The 24,928-nt window shown below is 42.0% G+C and overlaps 1 protein-coding gene and 1 non-coding gene across 3 annotated transcripts; both read left to right on the top strand.

The window, feature by feature from the left end:
• Positions 1 to 6,276: 6,276 nt before the first annotated feature.
• trnal-cag (transfer RNA leucine (anticodon CAG)) lies at positions 6,277 to 6,359 on the top strand. Its single transcript has one exon. It is a non-coding gene; the product is annotated as a tRNA-Leu (tRNA).
• A 2,928-nt stretch (positions 6,360 to 9,287) lies between these two features.
• On the top strand, positions 9,288 to 22,649 carry shtn2 (shootin 2). 2 transcript variants are annotated; one of them, XM_005453124.4, is made up of 17 exons: positions 9,288 to 9,463; positions 10,585 to 10,634; positions 10,990 to 11,050; positions 11,246 to 11,340; positions 11,504 to 11,711; positions 11,833 to 11,930; positions 13,008 to 13,089; positions 13,488 to 13,582; positions 16,610 to 16,744; positions 16,837 to 16,990; positions 17,264 to 17,393; positions 17,597 to 17,658; positions 19,072 to 19,169; positions 19,299 to 19,319; positions 19,417 to 19,470; positions 19,616 to 19,766; positions 22,266 to 22,649. In XM_005453124.4, exons 1-17 carry the CDS (start codon positions 9,424 to 9,426, stop codon positions 22,391 to 22,393), a joined length of 1,662 nt encoding a protein of 553 aa, XP_005453181.1. In that variant the 5' UTR covers positions 9,288 to 9,423; the 3' UTR covers positions 22,394 to 22,649. The 2 variants fall into 2 exon arrangements, with proteins under 2 accessions (XP_005453181.1, XP_005453180.1); XM_005453123.4 differs by having other exon boundaries at positions 9,292 to 9,463; positions 22,236 to 22,649.
• Positions 22,650 to 24,928: the final 2,279 nt, after the last annotated feature.

A 24,928-nucleotide genomic window follows, 5' to 3' on the forward strand; every position in this document is an offset into this window, starting at 1 on the left:
TGTCTCTTTCCCTTTACTTGGGAAACATGCAGCATGGTGGATCACCACCACCACCACTGTCGAGCTTGTACAAAAAAGTTTCTTGTATTTCTTCCAGTTTCCAAAGTTGGTTTCATTCCATGCAGCAGTGTAACAGCACTGAAGCAGCACACCAGAGCTTCTCTGATTATCTTCATCTGATTCTGTGTTTGTGAAAGGACACAAAACTCCAAGGTAAACCTGAAGGCTGAACATAAACACCTGATGTTGATCATAGAAAAGGAAGATAATAGAAGGACAATCGGACTACAGCTGCTGACACAAAGAGAGAGAGAGAGAGAGAGAAGGAGGGAGAGAGAGGCGTGAGAAAGAGAGAGAGAAGCAGAGTGGCCGTGGGTCTTTCCCAAGCCTGCAGCAGTCCAATTAAGCAGGATTTCTCTCATTGCACATCTGACTCTCTCTCTCTCTCTCTCACACACACACACACACACACACACACACACACACACACAGCAGCTATGCAGTCAGTTGGTGCTGCTGAGGGAGGGGCAGTACAATGAAAGCGGAGTTGTGTGTGTGCGTGAGAGTGTGCACTTCCATATTTGTGCATTTTTTCCCCTTGCATCACTATGTACATACCACATCCTCTCTGGATGCGGGTGTCTACCTGTGCGGCTCCGTGTGCACGAGTGTGTAGCGTAAAGGGAGAGCTGTGCACGCTGTGGACGTCCCGGGGCTCGCAGATGTGTGAGCATGTAGGACTAAGCCCTGGTGAAGCCCACTGCGAGGGGTCACAACCTTTACAGAATCAGTGCCTCTGCATGTCAGGACTAATGGAAGGGCCTCACCAGCTGCACAGAGAAGTGGAGGAAGAGGAGGAGGAGGAGGAGGGGGGGGATGAAGGGAGAGGAGCGAGAGGAAAACGGGGAGAGTTGAGAAAAAAGATGAAAAGTGAGTAAACAACACTGAGTTGGAGGAGGGAAATGGGGGAGAGGACAGGGAAGATTTGGGAGTTGGAGAGAGACGGTGGGAAGAGAAGGAAGAGGAGATGAAGTCTGAGGAGGGGGCTGGAACGGGAGGGAGGCGGAGGACGGAAACACTGGGGAAGTTTCAGGAAGAACCAACTGTAAATACTTTTATCTCACGGAAGAGAAAAGTTGGATAGAGAGAGAAGAAAAAAAGGGAATACCTGACACGTGGACATGAAGAAGAAAAGAAAGGAAATGAGCAATGGGAAATGCAAGGTAAGGTTAAAATATGCTCAGCTGACAAAAGAAATAAGAGGAGGGAGAAAAATCAGGCAGTGCAGAGAAATGTCTGGGTAATAAGGAACAAACTGGATGAGTGATGGTATGATGGACGCTCTAGGAGATAGAGGGTGTGGCCTCGTTGGCGAATACAGATTTTTTTCCAGCTTCAAATCTGTCACTCTGTATGATTTTTATACAGCATAGGTGATGTCAAAGAAACCAGCCAGGTGGGATGTTTGGAAAATGCTGCACACTGAACTAAAAATCCTAATCAACTAAAATTAGGTGGGAAAAACAAAAATTGGCTTTGGATCTCTAATTAATTTGAATTGGAGATTTAACAGCTACACACTAAGCAGAAGACAGATACGTTGATTTAAAAATATTTTGCTTCATCACTGCATCCATGTGTCAGCTGAAATGCTGAAATCCTGGTGCCCTTCAGTCTCAAAGCCAGGATCTCCATGTAAATAACACTAAATAAGGCTAATTATGTCCAGCCTTGACCCTTGACCCTGATGAGTCAGCAGGAAGCAATTTTTTACAGACAAATGAATGTTATTTCTGCTAATTGTCGTGAAATGATCATCTGCAAAGGTGCGAACAAATCAGCTCAGGGCTTTTGAGAAATCGAGAAAATAAGCAGAAGATGAGATCATGATGAAGACGTTTTAAAAGCTTTTTATAAAAAATTTTAAATCTACTAAATCTATGCTAATTTATGCTGTGCACCACATTCAAAAATAATTCCCCCCACACAGTGTGAGTGTGTGTTCAGCTGCAGACAGTGCCACTGTGTGCCCATCATGACCAGACAGCCTGCTTCCTCTCCTGTCATGACCCGGGGACGCTGATCGGCCGTCTGTGCCACTTTGTGCCGGGTTCAGCAGGCCGCTTCCCCTCTGACATCATCACTGTAAGACGGTGATGTAGCTGCTGTTACAGGAGACGGGGTAAAAGCCAACAATGGAGGACTCTGACACCGTGTCTGGAAGGTCGATGGGCGTACAGTGACTGACGTGTTGTTTCTTCCTCAGTCTTCGACTTAATATCAAGGCAGGAATCACACACTGTGGCCTCACAGCGAAGCAAAGGCGACTGTGGAAGCAGAGTCACAATGTTAGATTCCAAACGCGTTTGTATTTTGAAGATAAAACCTGTGACTTTCATGTTTTTAATTTTTTTTTTTGAGATTTGGGGCTCAGCAGAGAATCATCAGAGGGGAACCTGTTGAGGAAGAAAAAGCAGAGCAACAGGTGGCAGATCACAGAGTTAGAGCGACACCTACAGAGCAGAGGGGAGAAAGACCTCGAGACGCAGCTAAAACACACACATACACATACACATACACGTATATTTATATATATATATATATATATATATATATATATATATATATATATATATATATATATATATATATATATGTACTTTAAAGCAACACTTTAAAGTGTCCACAATTGTTACACATTCATTTTGGAGAAAAACACACTAATTATCTCCTTGAAAAATCTAAACATTTGTTGATGTTATTATATTTTGAAGGGACGTATCATGTAAACGCATTTCTTAAATATATACTAAGACTATATTTCTTTGTCCCCAGGCTGGACAAACATGTAACATAGTTTAATTCAGCTAAAAGTGATTTACAGTGTGGGAAACACACTGTAAATCACTTTTTAAATTTTATTGTCCATTTTTAACATCATATGTTATCCAGTAAGGCGGAACAAGTTTTGTATCATGTAAGTTTCAGTAGTGATGGAAAAAGCATATATTTAAAAAAAGAATGAATTTTTTTGTATTGTGAATATTATTTTTTCTATTTTTGAAAATGCTTCTATTATATATTTCTGACAAAACAAAAAAAATTCAACCCTAATCACGTTTTCCAAATTAAAATACATTTCAAAACTGTCTAATTGAACTCAATCTAAAACACATTACATACATCTTAAGAAACAATCTGTGTGTCTGCGAACACAAAAAAATGAAAAACACAAAATAGGACCAACATTTTAGTCCTGTTTAGTCGCCCCATCTCATAAACAATAGAGCGAGGGATAACTAATACAATAGATGATAAAATGGAAAACGAGAGCCAGGAAACCGACATTAGTGTAATAGTCGGCTCCCTTTTGAGAGCTGGATTTGCCCGTTTTTGAACTTTTGAACCCGTGTTGTCTTTAAAGTGGTTGGCATGAGCAATATATAACAGAGTTATATATATATACACTCACATTTTGAGTATTTTCTCTCAGTATGTCTGTGTTTGTGTGTAATGTGTGCAGGGGCCTAATCACAGGAGAATATTGTCATTTACTCACTCTAATAGACTCGGTCGACATCCTCTGGTCTGAACTAATGCAGAAACGAATCGCCCCGCTGGGAGCTGACTCACAGGCAGCTATTCTCAGTCAGAGCCAACTGGACTCATTCACTCACACCTGCAGCTGCAAACATTTGTGTCCAACAACAGTAGTGTAGTAGCGGATTATAAAGCACAGTTCCATGAATGCACACAAATCCATGATAACATCAAGTGGTACACGTGGCCCAAATCCTAATATCCCATTAATCCCTTCTGGCTCCTACCAGATGGTCAAAGGGTAGTTTAGGGTCATAGAAAATGATGTTCTTCTGCTGAAGGTGACGGTGTGTGTGTGTGTGTGTGTGTGTTTGGACACAAATGTAATGGTTCGCACGCGGCTTTTATGAAAGGGATGGGAGAAAATGTGAGCGAGGATGAAGAAGAAGAAGAAAAAAGGGAAGTCTCACGTCAGAGAGAGCCGGTGGCGGCTTCCCTGTTTGTTTGTGTTTTCCGAGTACAGTGGAGTCACCAGGAGGCCAGCAGTGTCTGTGAGGCTATTCTGTCACAACGCATCCCGTCTCCCATCTGCAAACACACTCCATCTTTGCTCCCTCTCCCCTTTCGCCGGTCGGAGCATCCTCCTCTCTGAATTCCCAGAAATCTAATCTGTCATCGTTCTGCTAAAAAAAAAGCAACCCAAAAAACCATTTCCTTCTTACTATTTGTCTCTTAAAATGTTTCATTCCCTCCCTCTGCTGCCTTCCTGCCGAAAGCCTTGTCCTCACGCAAAAGGTCACAACCCGGCTGGCCTCTTGTTGACCCCAGCCTGACCTTTTGCGGGTTAGCATCTCTCCCTTTCAGCTGCAGCCGCGGTGCTGCTAAAAGCCTGAATAATCCAATCACGCAGTCATTAGTACTGAGCGGGCCCCGGAGCCGGAGCAGGTGAGTGGGAGCATTTGTGTACGAGTTTGTGTCCTTTTCCTTTTTTTAATCTTTCCCTTTCGCTCAGATTTGGCCAATTTTCAAGCACAAACATGATGTATGTAAACCAGCAGATAATCACACCCCCCACTTCCCCACCCATATCAGATCAGTGGCGTTTAAACCCCCAATGATCACCTCAGTGTGGTGTTGTATCCTAACCCACGTGAACGTCGTGGACCCTCTGCTTTCTCAAACAGCACAGTCGACGGGAGCGGATGCAGATGAGGGCGGTGTTGCCAGGACTGAGATTTTCAGGATGGCAGGCATGTGTGGCGCCCCAGCCAATCACGGAGAGGATGCTCACAAAGACTCGCAAAATCATCATGATCTCTGCCTCCGTGAAGAAAAACTTTAATCCCCTGAGTGAGAGAGAGAGCCGGTGACTCGTAACGGCTGTAAAGAGCAATTAAAATGTTTTAGTAAGACGCTGCTTTTTTAATTGGATCTCTATTATTGTTTCATGCCTTTCACCATGGCAGTGTCTCCCTTTCGAGCTCAGTGGAACCTACCTGATTAATTATGAATAAAGCAATAATGAGCATAGCCCTCTTTAACCCGAGTGCTATGCTGCAACCTGCATATGACACATTCTTTAATTAAACCGAGCACTTTAATTACATTAAAATTGGGCATACTATTTTTACTGTGTAGACACTCTGTTCAACTCCTTGCTTTGTTCTTTAGATACTCTTTATGCAGTCTTTTTTTACTCATGTCTTCAATCCTTTTAGTGTCTCATGCAAGATATAATACTTTATTGCCTTGCTTCTAAAAGACAGTGACCAGGCCACTGCAAGTGGTATTCTATGTGAATTACTGTCCAGGAAGGTCTCAGTGATGCAAAACCTTCTCTGCAAAACGAGTTGGACTCCTGTGGGGAAATAATGAATCATTTATTTATTTTTTGGATGACAAGAAAGTGGTCAGGTCTAAACCACCGCTCAGAGCAGCCTCTAAACTATCCACCGTGGAAGCGAGAAGATGATAAAGGAAGCCGTTGGCTTCACTTCCTGTATTTTGTTAAAAGTTTTGTAGTTTTGTTTTGTGATGGGCTGAAACACACAGCACACACTCACAGTTGGACACAGACTACAGCATCCAACCTCCACGAGTGTTGTGCTGGATTATTTCAGTCAGAGCTGGAAGCAGTACAGGCTAATATCACCGATATCATTGCAGGATGAATCATCATTTATTTGCAAATATTCTCAACACATTTTAATGAGCTCTAAATCACCGTGATTTTTACTTTCAACAATAATTATTTAAAACAATAAAACACATCGATATATGAGGTACATTTTATTTATTTCCAAATAAATTAATACATATTTTTTAACACAGTTCAGTGGGCTACATGTTGATCTTAAAGGACTGAAACAAATATCGATAGTATAAGGCTAGTATCAATCCAGAACTAATAAGGTGCAGGTATCGATACTATCGATCTGCCCACCTCTCCTGGAAGCAGCGGCAGTTGCACAGCAGCCCTGTCACATTACACCGTCGAGGTAAATGTCAAACGGCTGCAGGTTTTAGAACGAGCGTGTCTATCACGTGGTAAACGAGCAGAAACTTGAACTTTTACCTTGAACTTTCGCTTCCTTACCTTCACAGGAGCGGCTCTGTTGACGCTTTCAGTGCCTCTGCTCAATGTTTTTGATCTAAATGTGCTACAGGCAGAACCGTGGGAGCGTCCCATCATCATATTTCCACTGTTCCGTCTCTGATATTCGTGCTGTCACCTAAGTCAGGATGGCCGAGCGGTCTAAGGCGCTGCGTTCAGGTCGCAGTCTCCCCTGGAGGCGTGGGTTCGAATCCCACTTCTGACAGTAACTTTTCACAAGCAGCGCAAACAGCCCGCTCTCCTCGTGGTTGCTTACATCCTGTTATTTAACACGCCGCCGTGTTCTTGGTTGCAAATGTCGCATTTTAGTCAGCTGTTCACGGGGTGGCATCAAGTGTCAATCCGCCAACACACTCAAAACACAGGTGCTGGCGCTATGTGTTTAAATCTGCAATAACTTCACTCTGTGAGAAAGAAGTCAGATTTATTTTACGTGATAACCTGTTTATTGAATTTGTTAAGAGGAAACCTGAGCGGCCTTTGACAGCTCTAGCCAGAAACCAGTAGCTCCAACCTAAAATAGAAAACTTTCCAGCTCATGCACACATGCAGGCTGGGAAACACAGCATGAAGCACTTTGGCTTTATCCCAGTGAAAGAATGAAAAGGTTTAATATAGCAGAAATATAAAAATCTGATTGTCAACGAGGATAAATAAATAAATAAATAAATAAAACAAACCTTACTCAGACTCAGTGAACAAAGCACTTAATAACTGACATAAATAATCAAAAAATCTGCATTCATAAAACACTTTGACGTAAAAATTGTGGACCCCTATTATCATTATTATTGTTATTATTATTATTATGCTTCAGTCTCAAAATTCGGATTACCAAATATTAAGTATTCAGATGCGTTGGGCCTAAAAATCTGGTGGAAACATTCTTATTTATTTACAAAGTTATCCTAAAAATATTTATTGTATGATGCCATTACTTTCTTTTTTTTTTAATAATATAAAATCTTAATAACTGTATATTAAGTTATTGAGGAATATTCTTACATGTGTATTTTGTTATGTTGTCGTTTATTGTCTCTACATGGGGATGCTCACAGCAGGCGTTATAGTTCCTGCGCAAACACTTTTATCTGCTCATGATGACACTGTGGTGAATTTCTTTGTTAAAATTTGAGTGTTCAGGAGTTCAGACCAATGTTGCCATTTGGGTGATTTTAAATCATACGAGCGTCGACTACCACAAGAAAGTTTTAAATGCCTGAAGTCGTTGTTGGTCATGCTTTCAACACAGCTGTATTCTATCAGATAATATGAACTATAATAACCTGCTATAATAAATAATCATTACACGTTAATTAGTAAACTAGTAAAGGAGCATTTCACCAAATCACAGGATTCACCTTTTTATGTCTAAAACTGTCCTGCACATTTTTTGTTACGACTTTTCCTCCTGTGTTTGACAAATGAGAGAAAAAATAAAACAAAGAAACACGAGTATTATCAGGACCAAAGGTTGAGTGAGACCCAAAGCCAGCCTTGTTTGGTCTCTTTGGATGAAAAATAAAACCTGCTGGTTTTCTAATCTGTCTCTATTTAATCAGAATTTAAAGATTCTGGTTTTTAATGAGGTTTTCTGACACTGATGCACACTGTGAGAAACACCAGACAACGGCTAATGTTAAGTGACAATTTCACCTTTATTAACATGGTGAAAAATCATTAGTAAAGGTCAGGGTGACAGGCTGGAGGAGGGCTCGGTGCTCAGGTGGTGCCTGTAAAGAGAGCAACACACTGAGAGAGAGAGACGACAAGGATGTCACTCTGCAGTGAACCACAGCAGATCTCTGTACTTGAGCTGCATATGCACACCGAACGTGATTGAAAAGCATTTCAATGAGATCCTTTGATTAGCGTCCTGCTTTCATCAGGAATTATTGAAAATAATTATTGTCCCAGTGTTTGTGCTGGAAATGATGAATGCCAGCATGTCGAGGGACTTAAAGAGAAACTCCTTTCTGATTTTAATTGACATAAAATAAAGAAGCCAGTGGACACTTTGCTAATTTATTTCACAAGCTGGCTCCTTGGAGCATTATTTGACTCTCTTCCAACAATAATAGCTGTAATTACGGAATTAATGAAGACCCAAAGAAGCGCTATAGCTTTTTTTTTTTTACCTTATAGCTTCAAAGGAGACAACGAATTGTGGACAAGTACATAACTAAGTGTGAAACATTAGGTTTGAAGGTCAATTTTGGCAATATATATATATATATATATAAATATATATGTATAGTCTCTCTGATGGCAGCAATACAGTAAAAATGCTCAATTTACTACGTTATACTTGAAAAGTAATGGCGAGTGGTGGACAAGTAATAAAATTGTCTGTATTCAAAACAGTGGCATGATTTTCAATGACAGCACGTCATGTTTGATAAAAACTTGTGACAATCTGCTAAAGAACGCCCTTAAAAATGTGTATTTGTTACTTTCAGGAGAAACGAATAGACTGAGCGGGATGGAGAGCCATGTTTTTTTTCTTTCCTTTGTTTCTGCCAGTAGGAGAAACACTAAAAATACTGTGATCTCCGTGTGACCCCTCGTGCACCCTGAATCATCTAACCGCCCAGCTTGGAACTCCTAAAAATATACTCCTAGAAGGCAGGTGGATGAATAAAACAGGAGCGGAGGGTCAGAAATTAGAAGTTTCTAAATGATTCACTGTGGAGAAATACGTGTCATCAGCATCACCATCACGCTCCCACCCATCGTTGTCATCTCCTGAATTATCACGCAGAAACGTGGCTCCCGTGGCAGATGTCTGATGCCTCAGAGGTCATGAACTCTGCGCGCAGATGCTGATAGAGGAGTGAAAGCAGCTTTGCCTTTGCCTCGGCTCCTTGAGTGACGTTGATCGTGCAGCAGAGAGACAGTGTCCTCCCTTAGAGACCACATGCATGGATTTTTCCCCTTTATATTATATGAAACAAAAAGGGAGGGGTGGGAGGGGATGTTATCTGTAATATCCAGCATCATTATTTGCATTAAGATATAATCTCATCCTTTTCATAAACTCTGGAGACGTGGTCTTGTGATTATTAAGAAGCTTTCGGCCGTAAGCGAAGGGAAAGTTCCTCTTTTTTGAATCCTGGAAGTGGGGGAGGGTTTAAGCTTAAATTCCCTTTTGCTTCTTTCATAATAAAGCCGTTGCTGTTCAGGAGAAAGCTGTGTTTTGTGTGTGTGCTGGAACGCGTAGCTCTTTTTTTTTAGTTTACTAAAGAGCGAAAAGTTGAAAGCAGCGCAGGATGTGGGTACAAGATGATGATGAGAACACTGCAGCTGCAGGTAAGACTCGGTAATCTGGCCCCAAGGAGGTGCGGAAGGAGCCAAATAAAAGTTTCAGCGTTTAAAAAGTCAGAAAAATAAAATGCTTTTACTTTGCGAGGATGTTGATTGTGCAGGTTTTCTAGTTGATGCACATTTATTGCGTTTGATTGTTTACAACAGCTTTTGTTGCCAGCTAAAGATAAACCTGCATGCATGGGTTTTAAGACTACTTGCTAACATATTCTACTGTGTAAAATAAAATAATGCTAAAATTTAGCTCACCCTGAATCCTCTGTGTAATTAACAAGAATGCAATTCGTATTATTTGCTATATAATTTCAAAAGAAATGCTCCAAAAGGCCCTGCGCCACAAAACATGGTCATGCAGTCCAGTTTGGTAGATTTCATTAGAGCAGGCGGGGCCTAGCAGACAGCTATAACATGCATAACTTTTGATCTCATTGCAACTAAATCCTACCCCTGCATGCCTGTCATGAAGTCGTACAGAGACGAGGAACAGTTTTTCTACTTTAAAGCTGAACATTTTAATGTGAGGGTCTGTTGGTAATGACTTGCTTTTGGAGCCGGCCTCTCCGGCAGTGAGCTTCTTTCACCTCAGTTTTTAACAGCTTAAAGAAAAGACATATGAGGGATTAATCTGTGACTTTTGGAGGTGCTGCTACTATAAATGCTTCTGTTTTCGCTCCCTTTTTTGAGCAGGAGATGTCAAGAGATAAATGAGAGTTTAGTTAAGTTTAGATGAACAGAAACAACACAGAATAAGACGTGTTGTTTAACCTGCACAAGCAGTGTAGTGGTTGTGGTTTCATAGGTAATGTGCTGCAACAGGAATCACTATTCTGATCTGACGCTCAACAAGAAAGAGGATTCTTTCTTTGATTTCAACACTGCTGACTCCTTAGTCTGTAGGACAAAGTGAAGTAACAATGGCAAACGTCAGTGAGTCACAGGCCATGGAAAGCGAAAAACTTTAAAGGTTCCTCATGTGATTTCCACTTCCCGTATTCCTCTCACAGCACAACAACCTCATGGAGTTCCTCTTCTATTCATTCTGATCTTTGGCGTCTTTTTTTCGGGTGCCCATTTCACAGTATAAAGTGTCATGTTTTTGCCCGCAGACTCGGATGAAGAGTGTGCTTTCTCCTCCGAAGATGAGGAAGACCTTCAGGTACTGATGTGACTGACACCTTTCACAGGAGGGATCGCTGAGCCCGGCTCAGGCTGGCGCACTGCTAGCTTGATGGAAGGAAAAAATTTGACAGACTCTGGTTTAGAAATCTTCCCCGTGTGCCAAGAGCCTGCTATTATAGAGAAAGGATAAAAATGAAATGACACAAAAATTAAACAAAATTGCCAAATCAAAATGGTCTAAAAAGCGCATAAACGTGATTACGTTGAAACGTAATTTGGCGCCTCAGCTTTCTGATAATGGAATAAAATGTGAATAAAAATCAGCTGCGTCAATTTGCCGTTGCTTGATTGATCTCTTTCTTCCGTTTTGCTTGTTGACATTTGATTGCCAGTGGCACATCCTGGAGAAGCAGAGGGACGAAGCCAATCAGAGGCTGTCGGAGTTGGAGGAAGGTGAGACTCTTCACTTCAAATATCAACGTTGTTTACGTGTTTTTTAAATGACAGGACTGTGGGACAAACAAATGAGGAGCTTTCACACAGAAAATTGTTATGAATGTGTTTGTTTTGTGTGTTTTTGGAATGACTGTATCCTCTTCAGTATGCTTATATGGAGAGCTCGTGACTGACCACTGTGCTCTTTATCAGCTTCCAATCAGCTCCTGAAAGAGATCAACGTGCTGGAGATCCAGTTCCAGATAGAGCGCTCCTGCAGGGAGAGCGCTGAGGCGCTGGCTCTCAAAGTATGTCTGTTAACTACTGCACTGTTTTTCCTTTCCTTTCCTTTCCTTTCCTTTCCTTTCCTTTCCTTTCCTTTCCTTTCCTTTCCTTTCCTTTCCTTTCCTTTCCTCTTGTTCAGCATCATCATCATCAGATGTCTCATTCTTTGACCTGGTTTTTCCCCAGGTGACCAAAGAGAACAAAGTCCTGAAGAGGAAGAGCCAGATGTTGATGCCACTCATCGCTGAACTACCTGAAAACCTGGCTGATATGACCTTTGACCCTCAGAGTGACCCCACGGTTAACGGTGACGAGGTGGACGGTGATGAGGTGGATGGTGCCGGAGGGAGCAGCAGCGAGGAGATGCTGCTTGAGAGTCAAGCCAAGATCACAGGTTAGCTGGCACTACCCATGATATGAACAGAGCTATTGTAAAATTAGAATGAGAAAAATAGATAATAAAATCTGGTTATTTGTTTTGTTTTGTGTTTTTTTGTTCCTGTCATGTGTGTCAGAGCTGCAGGCGTCTGTGGACGGTCTGCTGGCTGAGAAGCTTAAACTGGAGCAACAAGTGGAGGATCTGACCAGCGAGCAGACGCAGCTCAGAGAGCAGGTAATGCAGACAGTGTTTTTATATTTGTGGAGTTTGAGTGCTTAAAGCACGGGTGGGGAACTCCACGCCTCAAGGACCGGTGTATCACCCTGGGTCAACACACCTGAATCAAAGGATTAGTTCATTACCAGGCCTCTGGAGAACTTCAAGACATGTTGAGGAGGTCATTTAGCCATTTAAATCAGCTGTGTTGGATCTAAAACCTGCAGGACACTGGCCCTTGAGGCCTGGAGTTCCCCCAGCCCTGGCTTAAAGAATCCTACCAAACACAGTATGTAAAGATACCTTAAAGCTACATTCTTTCTAATAGCCAGCAGAGGCCGACTCATCTAGCTAAAAAATGAAATGTAATGGAATTAATGGGGAAATGGCCTGTGGCTCCCTTTACCCTGACCCTGAGTAAACACTTTTTCATTTCACTCTATGGTCTCAATCACTTGTTTAAAGTCTTATTGAATAATACATGTCATCTATTTAGCAAATTATGGTTCCAATTAGTGATCAGAAGGACAATAAACAGCCTTTTGTAGCACCCGTTGTGGCCGTTGCAATCTGCTGGTGCGAGCTTGTCGTGCACTTTTTTGATTTTTATCTCCTGGTGCTGGAGGCATGGCCGGGCTGAAGACACGATTCTGACAGTTTTTACCACCATCTCAGTAATACATCAGCACAGGAGCTCAAAGATGATTCAGAAGGAGATGTTGAAACAGTTTGAATCAGATTCTCTGGAAAAAACTTTAAAAAAAAGTTTCCATGGCGCTATAACGAGTGGTGACACCTGCCGTCTCTCAGCACTAGTATAAACTGTTGGTCAGATTCGCCCTCGCTCATCAAGTCCAGTTTCAAAAAGCTCAATGCTTTAAAACAAGACTTTGCAAACTAGGGAGTGACATCCATCTTTCATGTACAGTCAAAGGGACTGGCTGCTTTGGGAAAGTGAACCTCACAGCTGCTTCTTTGTTCCAAAAACTCATGTGTAAATCATCAAACCATAAGACTATAACATGTCATAAAGCTGAAGTTTGTGTTTTCTCTCTGTGTGTGTGTGTGTGTGTGTGTGTGTGTGTGTGTGTGTAGCTTGCTCTAGAGGTAGCGGAGAAGGAGGCCATTCTGAGGAAACTGAACAAACAAAACAAGACTGTAAATAAACTCAAACGAGGTAAGTCCTGATTAGATGAGACTGAAGACTGAAGATTACTTTCATTATTGATTCACTTAAAAAAATCCTTTCATGAATCAACAGACTTGAGATGATTCATTTTTGTGTTTCATTAATTTTTCAGTGTAACAACAGTCCAGCTTTTGAGTGCAATTAAAGGAGCATTTCACTGAAATTACACACAAACCAACTAGTGTCACTAGTTATGCAATTTTCCTTCCATCTTACAGACTGACATATCTGAGCCATCTTTGGTACATTGTGTATTTTTGATTCATAAATGACATTCACCCCAAACCATTATGCAATCAGGAGTTTGCTTCTAAATCAAAAGCATCATAAAGTCGTCATTAATATTTGTTTTGTGTGTCTCCCCCTCCCCCTCGTGTGCACACCAGTGTCCCAGCTTGTCACCGATGAGTTCACAGAAATGTCTCAGAAGCTGGAGCTGGAGCAGGGCCTCCGGCAACACGTTGAAGTCTTAGCCACCCAGGTGCGAGCGCATGCGTGTGCATGTGTGTGTGTGTGTGTGTGTATGTGTTTTCAGCACTGGACAAAACATTTTGTCATATATTCACACCTATATATACTGAGGGTGACAGGTCGTGCCACAGGAACGGGACAAGGAGTGTTAGCGCTGACCTTCGGGCGGGTGTGGGGAACGGACGGACACTCCAGAGAAAGGGGAGGGACAGGGATGCAAACACACACACACACACACACACACACACACACACACACACACACGTTTCTGCTGCCGCACGGCAGCTGATGTGACGGGACAGCACAAGAGGTCTCCATTCTTCGTTTCTCATACCAACGACACTTTGGTCAAATGTGCGTCGCCTCTATGAAGATACAAGACAAAAGCGCACACGCACTTGTACACATTGACGAAAAACATCAATTCACTTAAAACACACACACACATACCCAAACAGAATACACACAAACACACACACACAGCACAGTTGTTGCAGTCCCAGCTGCTCCCATAATGAAGGGCTTTTCTTTCCAAAAAAAAAAAGCTGTCTCTCTTCCCATTTAGCCCCTCCCTGCGCCATAATTAGTGGTCATCACTGCCGCCGAAGGAGAATAGTGGTCTTTAAGCACAACCTGTCTTCGCCTGACACCTTTATGTTTTGCCGAGCATATAGCAATTGTCGCTTTTGTGCGCAGCCTCCTCCATTTACTGGACAGGCGCACAATGGGCTTCCTCACAGGGGTCCTTACCTGTGAAAAGGACCCCCGACTCTCCACACAATTCAGCCCCTTTACTCTCAATTCATGGTAAAAGACCCCCCTGTGCTGAATGCCTCTTGTGTGCACCACTATTTGTCTGTTTTCATGTGTTTTGAAAACAACAACCATTCACACCTCTCCTCTGTGATGCACGGTGGTATAATGATGCGGGGGCCTCAAACAGGAAACGATTTGGAGCTTTTTTTTTTTCTGTGTGTGCTTCTTTGTTCCTTTGTGTTGCAGTGTGTGTGCTCAGGGTGTGTGTGTGTTTGTATGTATGAAATAATTGTGCTAATTGCTGTGTGAAAATTGCTCCCTGCTAAAGGGAGCCCACAGATTGGAGCGGTGTAATTTGCAGCGCGGAGCCTCGTGCTGCATGCTCCGACACGGAGCTGCGGCTTCAGTTTGTCCCGATAGTAAAAACACAGAAATGAAAACCTCATTTTCTCACACTTCCTGTTCTCTGATCACGGACCTGCTCTCAAAAAAATCTAGAAAATCTATCAGAGAGACGCCCATTATAAGCAGAGTGCACCGAGGTCACGTACCTTATATTGTTTTGGGGGGAATTAAAGGGTATTAGGAGCAGTTACACACAAAATAACACGTAGCAGGTTTTCTTAGCTGATTTTATTCTGGATCTGGCTTTTTGTGTCATTTAAATTAACCATCACCACCAAACCAGACCATCTCTAAGGTTATAATTATCTCTGTCAGGACACTTCTTTAGGTGTGGTCAGCTTTTTTTTGGTGTCACTTACAAGATACACTATGTAGACAGAGTACTGTGCCACCTACAGATGACATCAACAGCAGCTGCTCAGCTGTGGACCCACATGTCAGGAAATGACATGGGGGTCATGTAATGTAATGTAATGTAACACAGTAGGGTTTGTTTTGATTTCATTGTTGTTCTTTTCCCATGTTCATGTTTTGTTTATGTTTCCTGCCTTTCTTTGTCCTACATGTTTCTACTTCCTGTTTTATTTTGGTAACTGCTTTTCCTTGTGCATCTCCCGTGCCTTGATTTCCTGTCTCTGTCTTCTCTCTGAATGACTGGTCCTTCCTGTGTCTACTTCAACAGTCTGTGTGCATTAGAGGCGGACTCCTCGATCCAAATATCGATAGCATCGATACCAATGCTGGTATTGGTATTCGATCAATACCAGCACGACATGATTGTGCTAATTGTTGTGGAAAGTAAAATCACAGTAATTTAGTGGTCATAAAAATGTTTTTAATTGATGAGGATCCAGCTCAAAAATCACGACAAACTGCTCTCTCCTACATAAGCTGTCTTTAAGGTACTGTTATCGGTATTGGTATCAGCAATCCTTGTATTTACTTGGTATCAGATCAATAGTAACATCTGCAGTATTGCAAAGCACGATCATACTGCACTTCTGCATGTGCATTACTTCTCTTAACCACTTATCCAAGTTAGGGATAGAAGAGCTTGAGGATCACAGGGGCCCAGCTCACCCTGGACAGGCTGCTGGTTTGTCACATGGTCAACACAGAGAGAAACACATGCAGCCAGTTTACAATCACCGGTTAACCTAATGCCCATATTGCTGGACCTGAGAGGAAACCAGAATACCAAGTGGAAACTCAGGCACATGCAAAATGTTTGAATACACAAAAGCCCCCCAGCCATTCAGAAGGTTCAAACCAAGAAGCTTCTTGTTGTGAGACAACAGTGCTAACCACTGCGCCTCCCTTATCTGTTCGAAAACTAATCAAATCTGCTCAAACCAAGCATTTTGCCTATATAACTGTGTGCACAACTACCACAACATTAACACATGTCACAAATGCCTGAGCAAAAGAGCAAAAGGTTTGTTTAGAGCACTCTGCTGATTGGGGAGATCTACACAGCAATGATTAAGCACAGCTGGTGTATTCATTTTCCACAGCAGAGAAGAAAGAAGCACATTTTCCAAATGATTCAAGGCAAAGTCTGACATTTTTTTGTCACAATGCGAGAACAATGATGCTTTGTCTCACAGCAAAATAACCCCGTTCGCATTGCCGCTGCTCTTCAGTGAAGCCGATGAGTAATACGTAACAAAGCTTCCAAGTCATTGTTCAGTCAAACGCTGGTTTGACAACCACCTGCTGGGAGACAATCAGCAACCAGTCCTTTAGATCTCACTTCATCTTTCCTCTAATTATGGTTCATTGTCAGTGATGTATTTCTTTGCCATTTTCTTAGAAACAAAGAATCCAAAGATGTGTTGAAATCGTCAAAGCTCGATTTGTTTCTCCCCCCCATCAGATGATCCTAGAGCAGAAGGCGGCCCAGGCCTCAGAGACAGACCTGAAAATGCAGGTGCAGCTGGAGCAGGCGCTCCAACAGATATCCCAAACCAGCACAGCTCTGTGTGACATACAACTCTACTACCAGGACCGGGTGGGTAAACGTGATCACTGAGAGTGTCACGATACTAGAACATAGTGGAAATAACTGATGTCTTCATCATGCCTCTGCTCTCCTGTGATCAGTTAAAACAGAGCCAGAGTGCTGTGGAGGAGAGCAGTGCCCTCTCTGAGCTGCAGAACCTGAGAGAGCAGCTGGAGAAGAGCGAGGAGGAGAGGAAGACTTTAGAAACTCAGCTATCTGACGCTAACAGCTTGGTCACCCAGCTCCAGGAAGAAGGTACTCCCTTGTGCCTGAAGATACGACCTTATCTAATCATAACAAAAAACCTGTACATGACGTGGAATACATTTTAGAAAAGTCTTCTGATGTCTTAGAAATATTCAGGGTCTCTTGAAGCAGTGATTGGAGGTCATCACCTTCAAACGGATGTGCAACCAGTGATTCGCTTCCAGCGTGCCCCTGTGCCTCATCAGTTTGATACAATAAAGAGATTTTTAAGTTTCATATCAGCTTAATTTATTTCCCATTCTCTATTCTCTTTCTTTTTAGTGAAACAGTTACAACAGACACTCAACAGCGATGACAAAAGTGATGAACCAGGAGAGAAAGCCATTCCTGACTCAGTTTCACTGCCTCCTCCGCCTCCTCCGCCTCCTCCACCTCCCACTACTGTTACCAAGTATGAAAAACTAAAGCCATAGCTTCATCTACCACTAAGAATACAAGTCTAAGTTTCACAGAATGGTTTCAGATATTGAATGCACATCAGCTGAGTTAAGTTGGTTGTGATTATGCTGGTGAGGCCGATGTTTTAATATTAACAGTAAAACTCAATGGTCGACTGATTTCAGAGACTTAATCCCTTTCTCTGCCTCCCGCTAGCTTTAAGGATTTCATGAAGAGCAGGAAGAAACATGGAGCCACCGCTGCTGCTGATCTAAACAGTACGTCTAACCACACGCAACATAATCTTCAGCATAAAGCACTGAGATTTAACAGGGACTCTGCTTTAATCTTAGATTATCGATGAGGTCCCTCATCTTGATATATGTCCTGTGTTCCTGGAAAGCATCTTAATTTTTTCAGGCAGTAATTCTACAGCATCTCATATTTGCATAAAACATTTGATGGAACAAACATACAAAACACAGATATACAGATCAAGTGTAACATTATGACCCCTGACAGTGCAGTAAATTACACTGATTATGTCGTCATCATGGCACCTGTTAGTAGGTGGGAAATATTTGGAAGCAAGTGAACATTTTGCCCTGAAAGCGTATGGATTTGAGTGATTTTGACTCACTGTGATGACTAGATGACTGGGTCATAACATCTGTAAAATTGCAGCTCTTGTGGGGTGTTCCCGGTCTGCAGTGGTCAGTGTCTATCAAAAGCTGTCCAAGGATGGAACAACAGTGATGCGGTGACAGGCTCATGGATGGCCAAGGCTCATTGATTCACACTGAGTGAAGGCTGACCTGTGTGGTCTAAACAGACGAGCTACTGTAGCTCAAATTGCTGAAAAAGTTCTGATAGAAAGAGAGCATCACAATTTGTTGAGTATGGTCCGCAAAGCCACAGACCAGTCAGGGTGTCCATGCTGACCCATGTCCACCTCTGAAAGTACCAGCAATGGGCACGTGAGCATCAGAACTGGAGCATGAAGCAATGAAAGAAAGTGGCCTGATTTGATAAGTCACATTTTCTTTAGCGTTGGCCAGCTGTGTGCATCAGTTACCTGGGGAACACCAGGCACCAGGATGCACTATGGGAAAAAAGCAAGTTGGCAGAGGCAGTGTGATGCACTGGGCAATGCTCTGCTGGAAGACCTTAGGTCCTGCCATCCATGTGAATGTTACTTAAAATGTACCACCTACCTAACCATTGATGCAGACCATGTTCACCCTTTCATGTAAACAGTACTCCCTGTTGGCTGTTGCCACTTTCAGCAGGATAATCCGTCCTGCCACAAAGCAGAAATGATCCAGGAACGGTTTGAGGAGCACAACAACGAGTTTGAGGTGTTGACTTGGCCTCCAAATTCCTTAGATCTCAATCCAATCGGGCATCTGAGGGATGTGCTGGACAAACAAGTGCATGGGGGCCTCAAATCACATCTTACAGGACTTGTAAGATCTGTTGCTAACACAGCTTCAGGGTCTAGTGGAGTCCCTGCCTTGATGGGTCAGGACTGTTTTGGCATCAAAAGGAGAATATTAGGCAGGCGGTCATAATGTTATACCTAATTAGTGGAGGTTGTCAAAATAGGGACAACACACTACACTGATTTCAAAGACCTGTCATAAAAGACTAAGAAAGCAACTCAGCACCAGTATTCATTTTCATTACTTAAGAAGCAGCTCCCTTGTTGGACATGAAGGCAAGAGCGGTGGATGAAATGATGGAGAGAATAAAGAAAGGCATCGTCCTGCGGCCTATGAAGAGAATACAGGTAGAGAAACCGCACTGTGAATTGACATTTGATGTTTCAGTGTTTTCCAAAGAAACTGATAAAAAAGCATAACCTACAGAAATAAATATAAACTCTGTCTCATAACTACCATCTAACTTCTTCCCACAGGAGGACGACAGTTCCTGGAAGGTCAGCTATCCCGCTGTTGGTCATTTTCTGTTATAACACAGCTGTGATCTGTGTCAGTGACAGATTTTTTTTTTTTCAATCCACAATTTTCTTACAGGACCAGAAAAGTGACAACAGAAAGTCAGCCATCCTGGAGTTGAAAGGAATGCTGGTAATAACTATAAAATCAAATTTCACTGTGGGCTGAAAGTCACATCCGTGTTGCAAAAGAAAAAAAAACAACCTTACAACCGTGAGCGATGCATGGCAGCTTGATCTGCTGTGTTTGATCCATCTTTAACTATTTAACACATCAGGACAACATGAAGCGTCAGCACCTCCGCAGAGTGCCATCCAGGAGGGGAACTGGCCGAAATGTGGGCGAAGCAGAGCTCCTGATGGTGCTCCAGAGGAGGAGGAGAGCAATGGGAGACAATCAGGAACCACCACCCTCAAATCAACCACAGGGTACGCTGACAAGCATGGTGTTTTCTTAACCTTATACTATGCCTTCACAGTGTGACTCTGGCTATTTATAAATGGCCTGTCTGCCATTAATCCATGAATGATTAATGCTTAATTAAAGCTTCAAAGAGCAGAGAGTGATTTTTTTAAGGCTTTACAACACTTTTTTTTTTTGGAAAAAAGCATCTATTATCACACAATATCAGATTTTGTTCTATCTAAAACATGAAAACATAGCTGCTAAAACGAATACTGGGATTTGTGCATGTGTTCCCACACACAGCAAAATGACAGCTCATCTTATGACCCTCTAGAACTCTTTAATCAGCTTCAATTACAATGAGATCACAATAAACTGATTCGAATTTGTTTATTAGATTATTTTCTTACATTATTTTTGCTTTCAGGTGTAATGCATGAGCACAAACAGATGAATGCACTTTTCTAGCCTTACAGACCACTCAAAGCTCTTTTAAATTAGTCACACTTTAACTGTGTGCACTTTATTCTGTACACTTGAGGCTCTTTATTTACCTCACATCCATGACCAGTTTAGATCGTCATTTAACCCAACAAGTCTTTGGAGGGTGGGAGGAAGCCTTAGTCTCCAGAGAAAACCTGCTTCAGGTACTCTAGAATAGGTTTAACATGCAAGCTCCACACAGAAAAGCCCGACCAAGGATTCAAGACAGGAGTCGTCTTGCTGTGAGGCGACAGTGCTAACCACTCCACCACCAGTTCTGATTGTATGTCTGTGCCAAAGTACTGTCTCTCAAGGCACCCTCTGACTTCTGTGTGTCCTCTGTTGCTTATGTGCACCACATATTATTTCTATGCCAGGGGTTTCAAACATAAGGTTGGGGGGACCAGAGTCTCCAATCTGGAGTTTGCTCTCGAAAAGTTGTTAGATTTTTAACTGTAAGTTCACAGAAATATGATTTTTACAGTGGGTTCAAATGCTGTCAAATATTAAAATGGGTCGCATTAACTGGAACTATAAGGGTTAAGTGGATCAGTCTTGCTGTTGTTGTTTGTTCATTGTGTCTGTTGTATATAGATATGACGTATTTGTTTCCCTGCTTAATTTGCCTTCCATATGTCCCACCCTCATATCTCATAAATGCTGTCAGATTTGGCACAAACATTCACTTTGACTCAAAGATGAGTAGAACTTGGTGGTGGAAGGTCAGCGTTACTCTGACCTCACAAAACAGCTTTGGACTTAACATGGAGATTTCATTTACCAACTAGACAAAATTTCACAGAAATGTCTGACAGTGTAGAACGATGAAGATGTTACCATTTATATCAACCTGTTCTCATCTCAGGACACTGGCTCCTGCCGTTTTGTCCGAAGCTGATGTTGTTAGAGAGGTGCACCTAAACACACCGGCCAGGGCAATACTGGACTTGGGTCCAACAGCGTGTTCTGTTTGATAAGTCAAGACGTGCGAGGAAGTAGGGGTGACAGTGGTGCAGAACATCAGTTTGTCAGTGAGCCATTTCTTACCATCTGTTTAGGTTTGCTTTCACTTGCTGTTTATCTTAGTGTTTGAAATATACCCATCAAATCATAAACCCTGCACAGTGAAAAACAATGCATGCATTGTTAAATGCACATCAAAAATAACACACCCACTGCATTTAAATGTTTAGTAAAGAAGGCGTTCTGTGCATAAATGGCAAGCTGGGAGTGACATTTGTCTCATGATTGCTGTGGGTGGCGTCTTGGCACCGAGACCTAAGGACACCTTTGTGCTTGTCTCCGTGTCGCCAGCGGCTTGTGACAAAACTAAAAAGGTCAAAAGTCAACTTCACTGTGGCTACATTTCCCATGTGGTAGGGTGCTGAGTTGGTGACGCCGGTTGGTTGTAAAGATCTTCTGTGCTGCTGGGTTGAAGACGTATGTTAGCTGTCCCTGCTTTAGTATTGATGACTTTGTAGGTACACATATTTGAAGCATGATTATAACTTAGTCGTCCAAAAATGAATACACGTGACACCTTTCATTAAACTCAAAGTGTTAGCGCAAATAGTAGGACAGATGTGAGCTGTCGGTGGCTTACAACCAGAAGGTTTGACTAGTTACAAATGCGAAGTGCCTACTAGGACGTAACCAGGACATATGCTTTTAGATTTTTTTCATTAGTTTAAAAAAAAAGAGAAATTCTAGATGCATGCTTTTGGTATTTGTTTGCATTAATACTTTTAGTGCTCTTCATCCACTTATTTTTAAAAAAGGAAAGCAGTTATGCAAATTCAGTCTTAAAAGGGAAGGATACAGACACAAAAGGGAGAAATAACTGGCTCCCTTTCAGGCCGAGAGCCATTTCACTCCCTTCTGACTTGCCTATATTTCCTAATCAGAGAAAACGTCTCTATTCTCTACCTGCTTTCAGTTGTTTTAGCCCACCCTTTAGCTCCCATTTTCAGACTCGTGCCTAAAATGAATATGCGGTGATCTCTGTGCAGATGTCCAACCAGGTTTGCTGTGCGTTCCAGCGGCAGGCGACGCTCCCTGGGCAGGTGAGAGCGGCAGCGCCCCTGTGCTCCGGAGGCTGAAGCAGAACCGAGAGAAGAGAGACTCTCGCATCAGAGCATCAGCACTGTTCATCAGTCACCAAGCCTGACAGCTGTGAGAGGAGGACATGCCGGTTGCTATTATTATTATTATTATGATTATGATTCTGCAGGTTTATATGACTATAAACCAAAGATGACTGAGCAAACTAGGCATGTTTGACTTTTAAAGAATCCATTTTATCTTTACATCTTTGCACTGACTCAGTGTTTAAATGCACTGCTTCCTTGGTATCTCACAACAAACCAGCACTGCCTGACTTGTCTTGAACATTTTAAATAAAAACTTTAGCTGTCAGCTCTCTATCCGACAGCAGTTCCTTGTGTTTGTTTTATCTTCTTGAGGGAATCCAAGGGTCAGGATTATATTGTAAACGAACATTAAATCCAGCTACAGAAAAACAAAGAAAAGCATTTTTCAAATGCCGTTTAACCCAGGTCTGTAAAAACCTTGTTGCGTGTCAAAGGAAATGGCACTCTTTCAGCCGTATTTAATAGCCAGCGTCATCCCTTTCAGGAGCTGGGATTTCAGCTGATCTAAGTGCAGAAAATAGATGAAAAATAGCCCGAGCCATTAAAGAAAACACTTGCGTGAATGCGATTGCCCGCTCCTCTCCCAAGGTGTCTGTCTCTTAAAGCTCGATCCAGCAGAAGAATAGTGGCTGCCATTCATTTGGACACATTAAAGCTGTCGCAGGTGCTGCTGAGATAAGAGCCTCGGGTGATCTGTGTGTTCCCCCTGAAAGTTTCTTTAAAATGTAGCAGGCTGCCTTTTGTTTTCTCACCTCCACACAGGTACTGCATATATATGTGCGCATGCATGCATGCATGAATGAATGCATGCACCTTCACACTGTGCTACCTGCCTCCCTGTCTATCTGCGTTTGTTAAAAGCGTTTGAAAAGAGGATGAAATTACTCCCACCTTTGACTCTGACACCATTTTACTGTCTTCACACTGTTTCACATTATATATTTACTTTATTTAGCTCTTTACCAGAAGGTCTGCCTTTTCACTCTTAATCATGCATTTTTTATTGGTTTATACCTCAGTCTCAGAGGTGTCAGGCTTTGAGACATAGTGTGTACTCGCGTCTTTCTAGCTGTTGAATCCATGCACACAAAAGCTCGTGTCTGAGTGCGAGAGAAAGAGAACCCTCTGAAAAGGATCCTATAGATACAGATGATATTAAAGATGTGCCATTGACTCACACTGAGGTGAGATCCAAATAATGTAAATTCATTTTCCTCTTAATGTGTTTTTCTTTAACTATAAATGCACACTGATTTCCTTGCAATGAGCTCTAATCGTAGCTGCTATTAAACCCACTTCTAAGTCTACGTATCCTGAATCAAATTTAACTGAGCCAGTGGCCCATTCTTCAGAAACGAACACAGAGATCTGGTCTTCTTGGTTAAAACTAATTTTTGTATTCATCAGCGTCCTACAGGGGAGGCTGAAAAACTGCTATAAGCTGCAGAATAAAAGAATTACACAGATATTGTTAATCTAGAGCATATACAATGTGGTTACTTGGGGACCAGGAGAAACGAGGCTTGACGTCCTACTGCTGCTGATGTCTGTGGTTTGTATATTTAATGAACAGTGGAAATACTTGGGGCACACATTTTCCTCACTTTTTCTTATGGATTTCCCACCATCATGAGCTACAGTAGGGAATGTTTTGACTTCATAAGGACACATTTGGTCTTACAGCTATGGAAGCCTGAAACTGCCATAATTAAACATGAAAAAATAAAAAACTAAATAAAGAAGTAAAGATGACCCACTAAATAAATCTGCTGCTATTAAAAGCCTCAAAAATAAAAAATGATAAAATCTACGTTTTAAATAAATTAATACAACTGAAAATTAAATGTTAATGTCACTGACAGGTGAATTAATGCTAATTCTGAGATTCTATCTCAGCTGTCACGGGGTGACAGGAGGGGTTGCTGGTCTGCAGCATGACCAACAATCATGCACATTCACACCTACTCTTAATTTAGAATCACCAGTTGACATGAGATGCCTGTCTGTGGATTGTGGGAGGAAGCCCATGCAGGTGCAGAGCATCCAAACTCAACACAGCTGGCTGGCAGGTTTTAACCACTGTACACTTGTGCTGTGAGGCAGTAGTGCTAACCACTGCACTGCTGTAACGGTGGAATATAAACATTCATATTTCATTTTTGGTGCATTTAATGGCATGTTTGTTTGTTTTTGACCATGCCAGTACAGTTTATCACGATTTTGACCTTTATTGAATAGTTCATGTAGTAATTCTTATTTAGAAAGAAATACTTTTTGACTTGATTTCTTAAAAATTGACTTGAACATTTTTGCAGAAATTTTGACTTTCTGTATTTTCTTTCACATTTCTAAATTTTTGTGTATTTTTGTTGTTGTCACAAATAGATTTACATACTGAAATCATAAAAATATCTTTGGACGTTTGGAGAAGGGTACCCGGAGAAAACCCCCACAGACACAGAGAGTCACCAACATTTATATTTTTTTATGAGCGGCTGGTCCTGGCTCAGCTTCAGCGCCTGGTGAGCTCATCACTGGACCCACTTCAGTTT

The sequence above is a fragment of the Oreochromis niloticus genome, linkage group LG3, assembly GCF_001858045.2.
Source record: "Oreochromis niloticus isolate F11D_XX linkage group LG3, O_niloticus_UMD_NMBU, whole genome shotgun sequence".
In the NCBI taxonomy this organism is placed as follows: domain Eukaryota; kingdom Metazoa; phylum Chordata; class Actinopteri; order Cichliformes; family Cichlidae; genus Oreochromis; species Oreochromis niloticus.

Excerpts from the sequence above, each read along its gene's own strand:
- shtn2 (XM_005453123.4), top strand. The coding sequence starts at position 9,424 with ATGTGGGTACAAGATGATGATGAGAACACTGCAGCTGCAG. Across the intron at positions 16,991-17,263 it reads CACCCAGCTCCAGGAAGAAG|TGAAACAGTTACAACAGACA; the intron begins GTACTCCCTTGT and ends CTTTCTTTTTAG. Across the intron at positions 17,394-17,596 it reads CCTCCCACTACTGTTACCAA|CTTTAAGGATTTCATGAAGA; the intron begins GTATGAAAAACT and ends GCCTCCCGCTAG.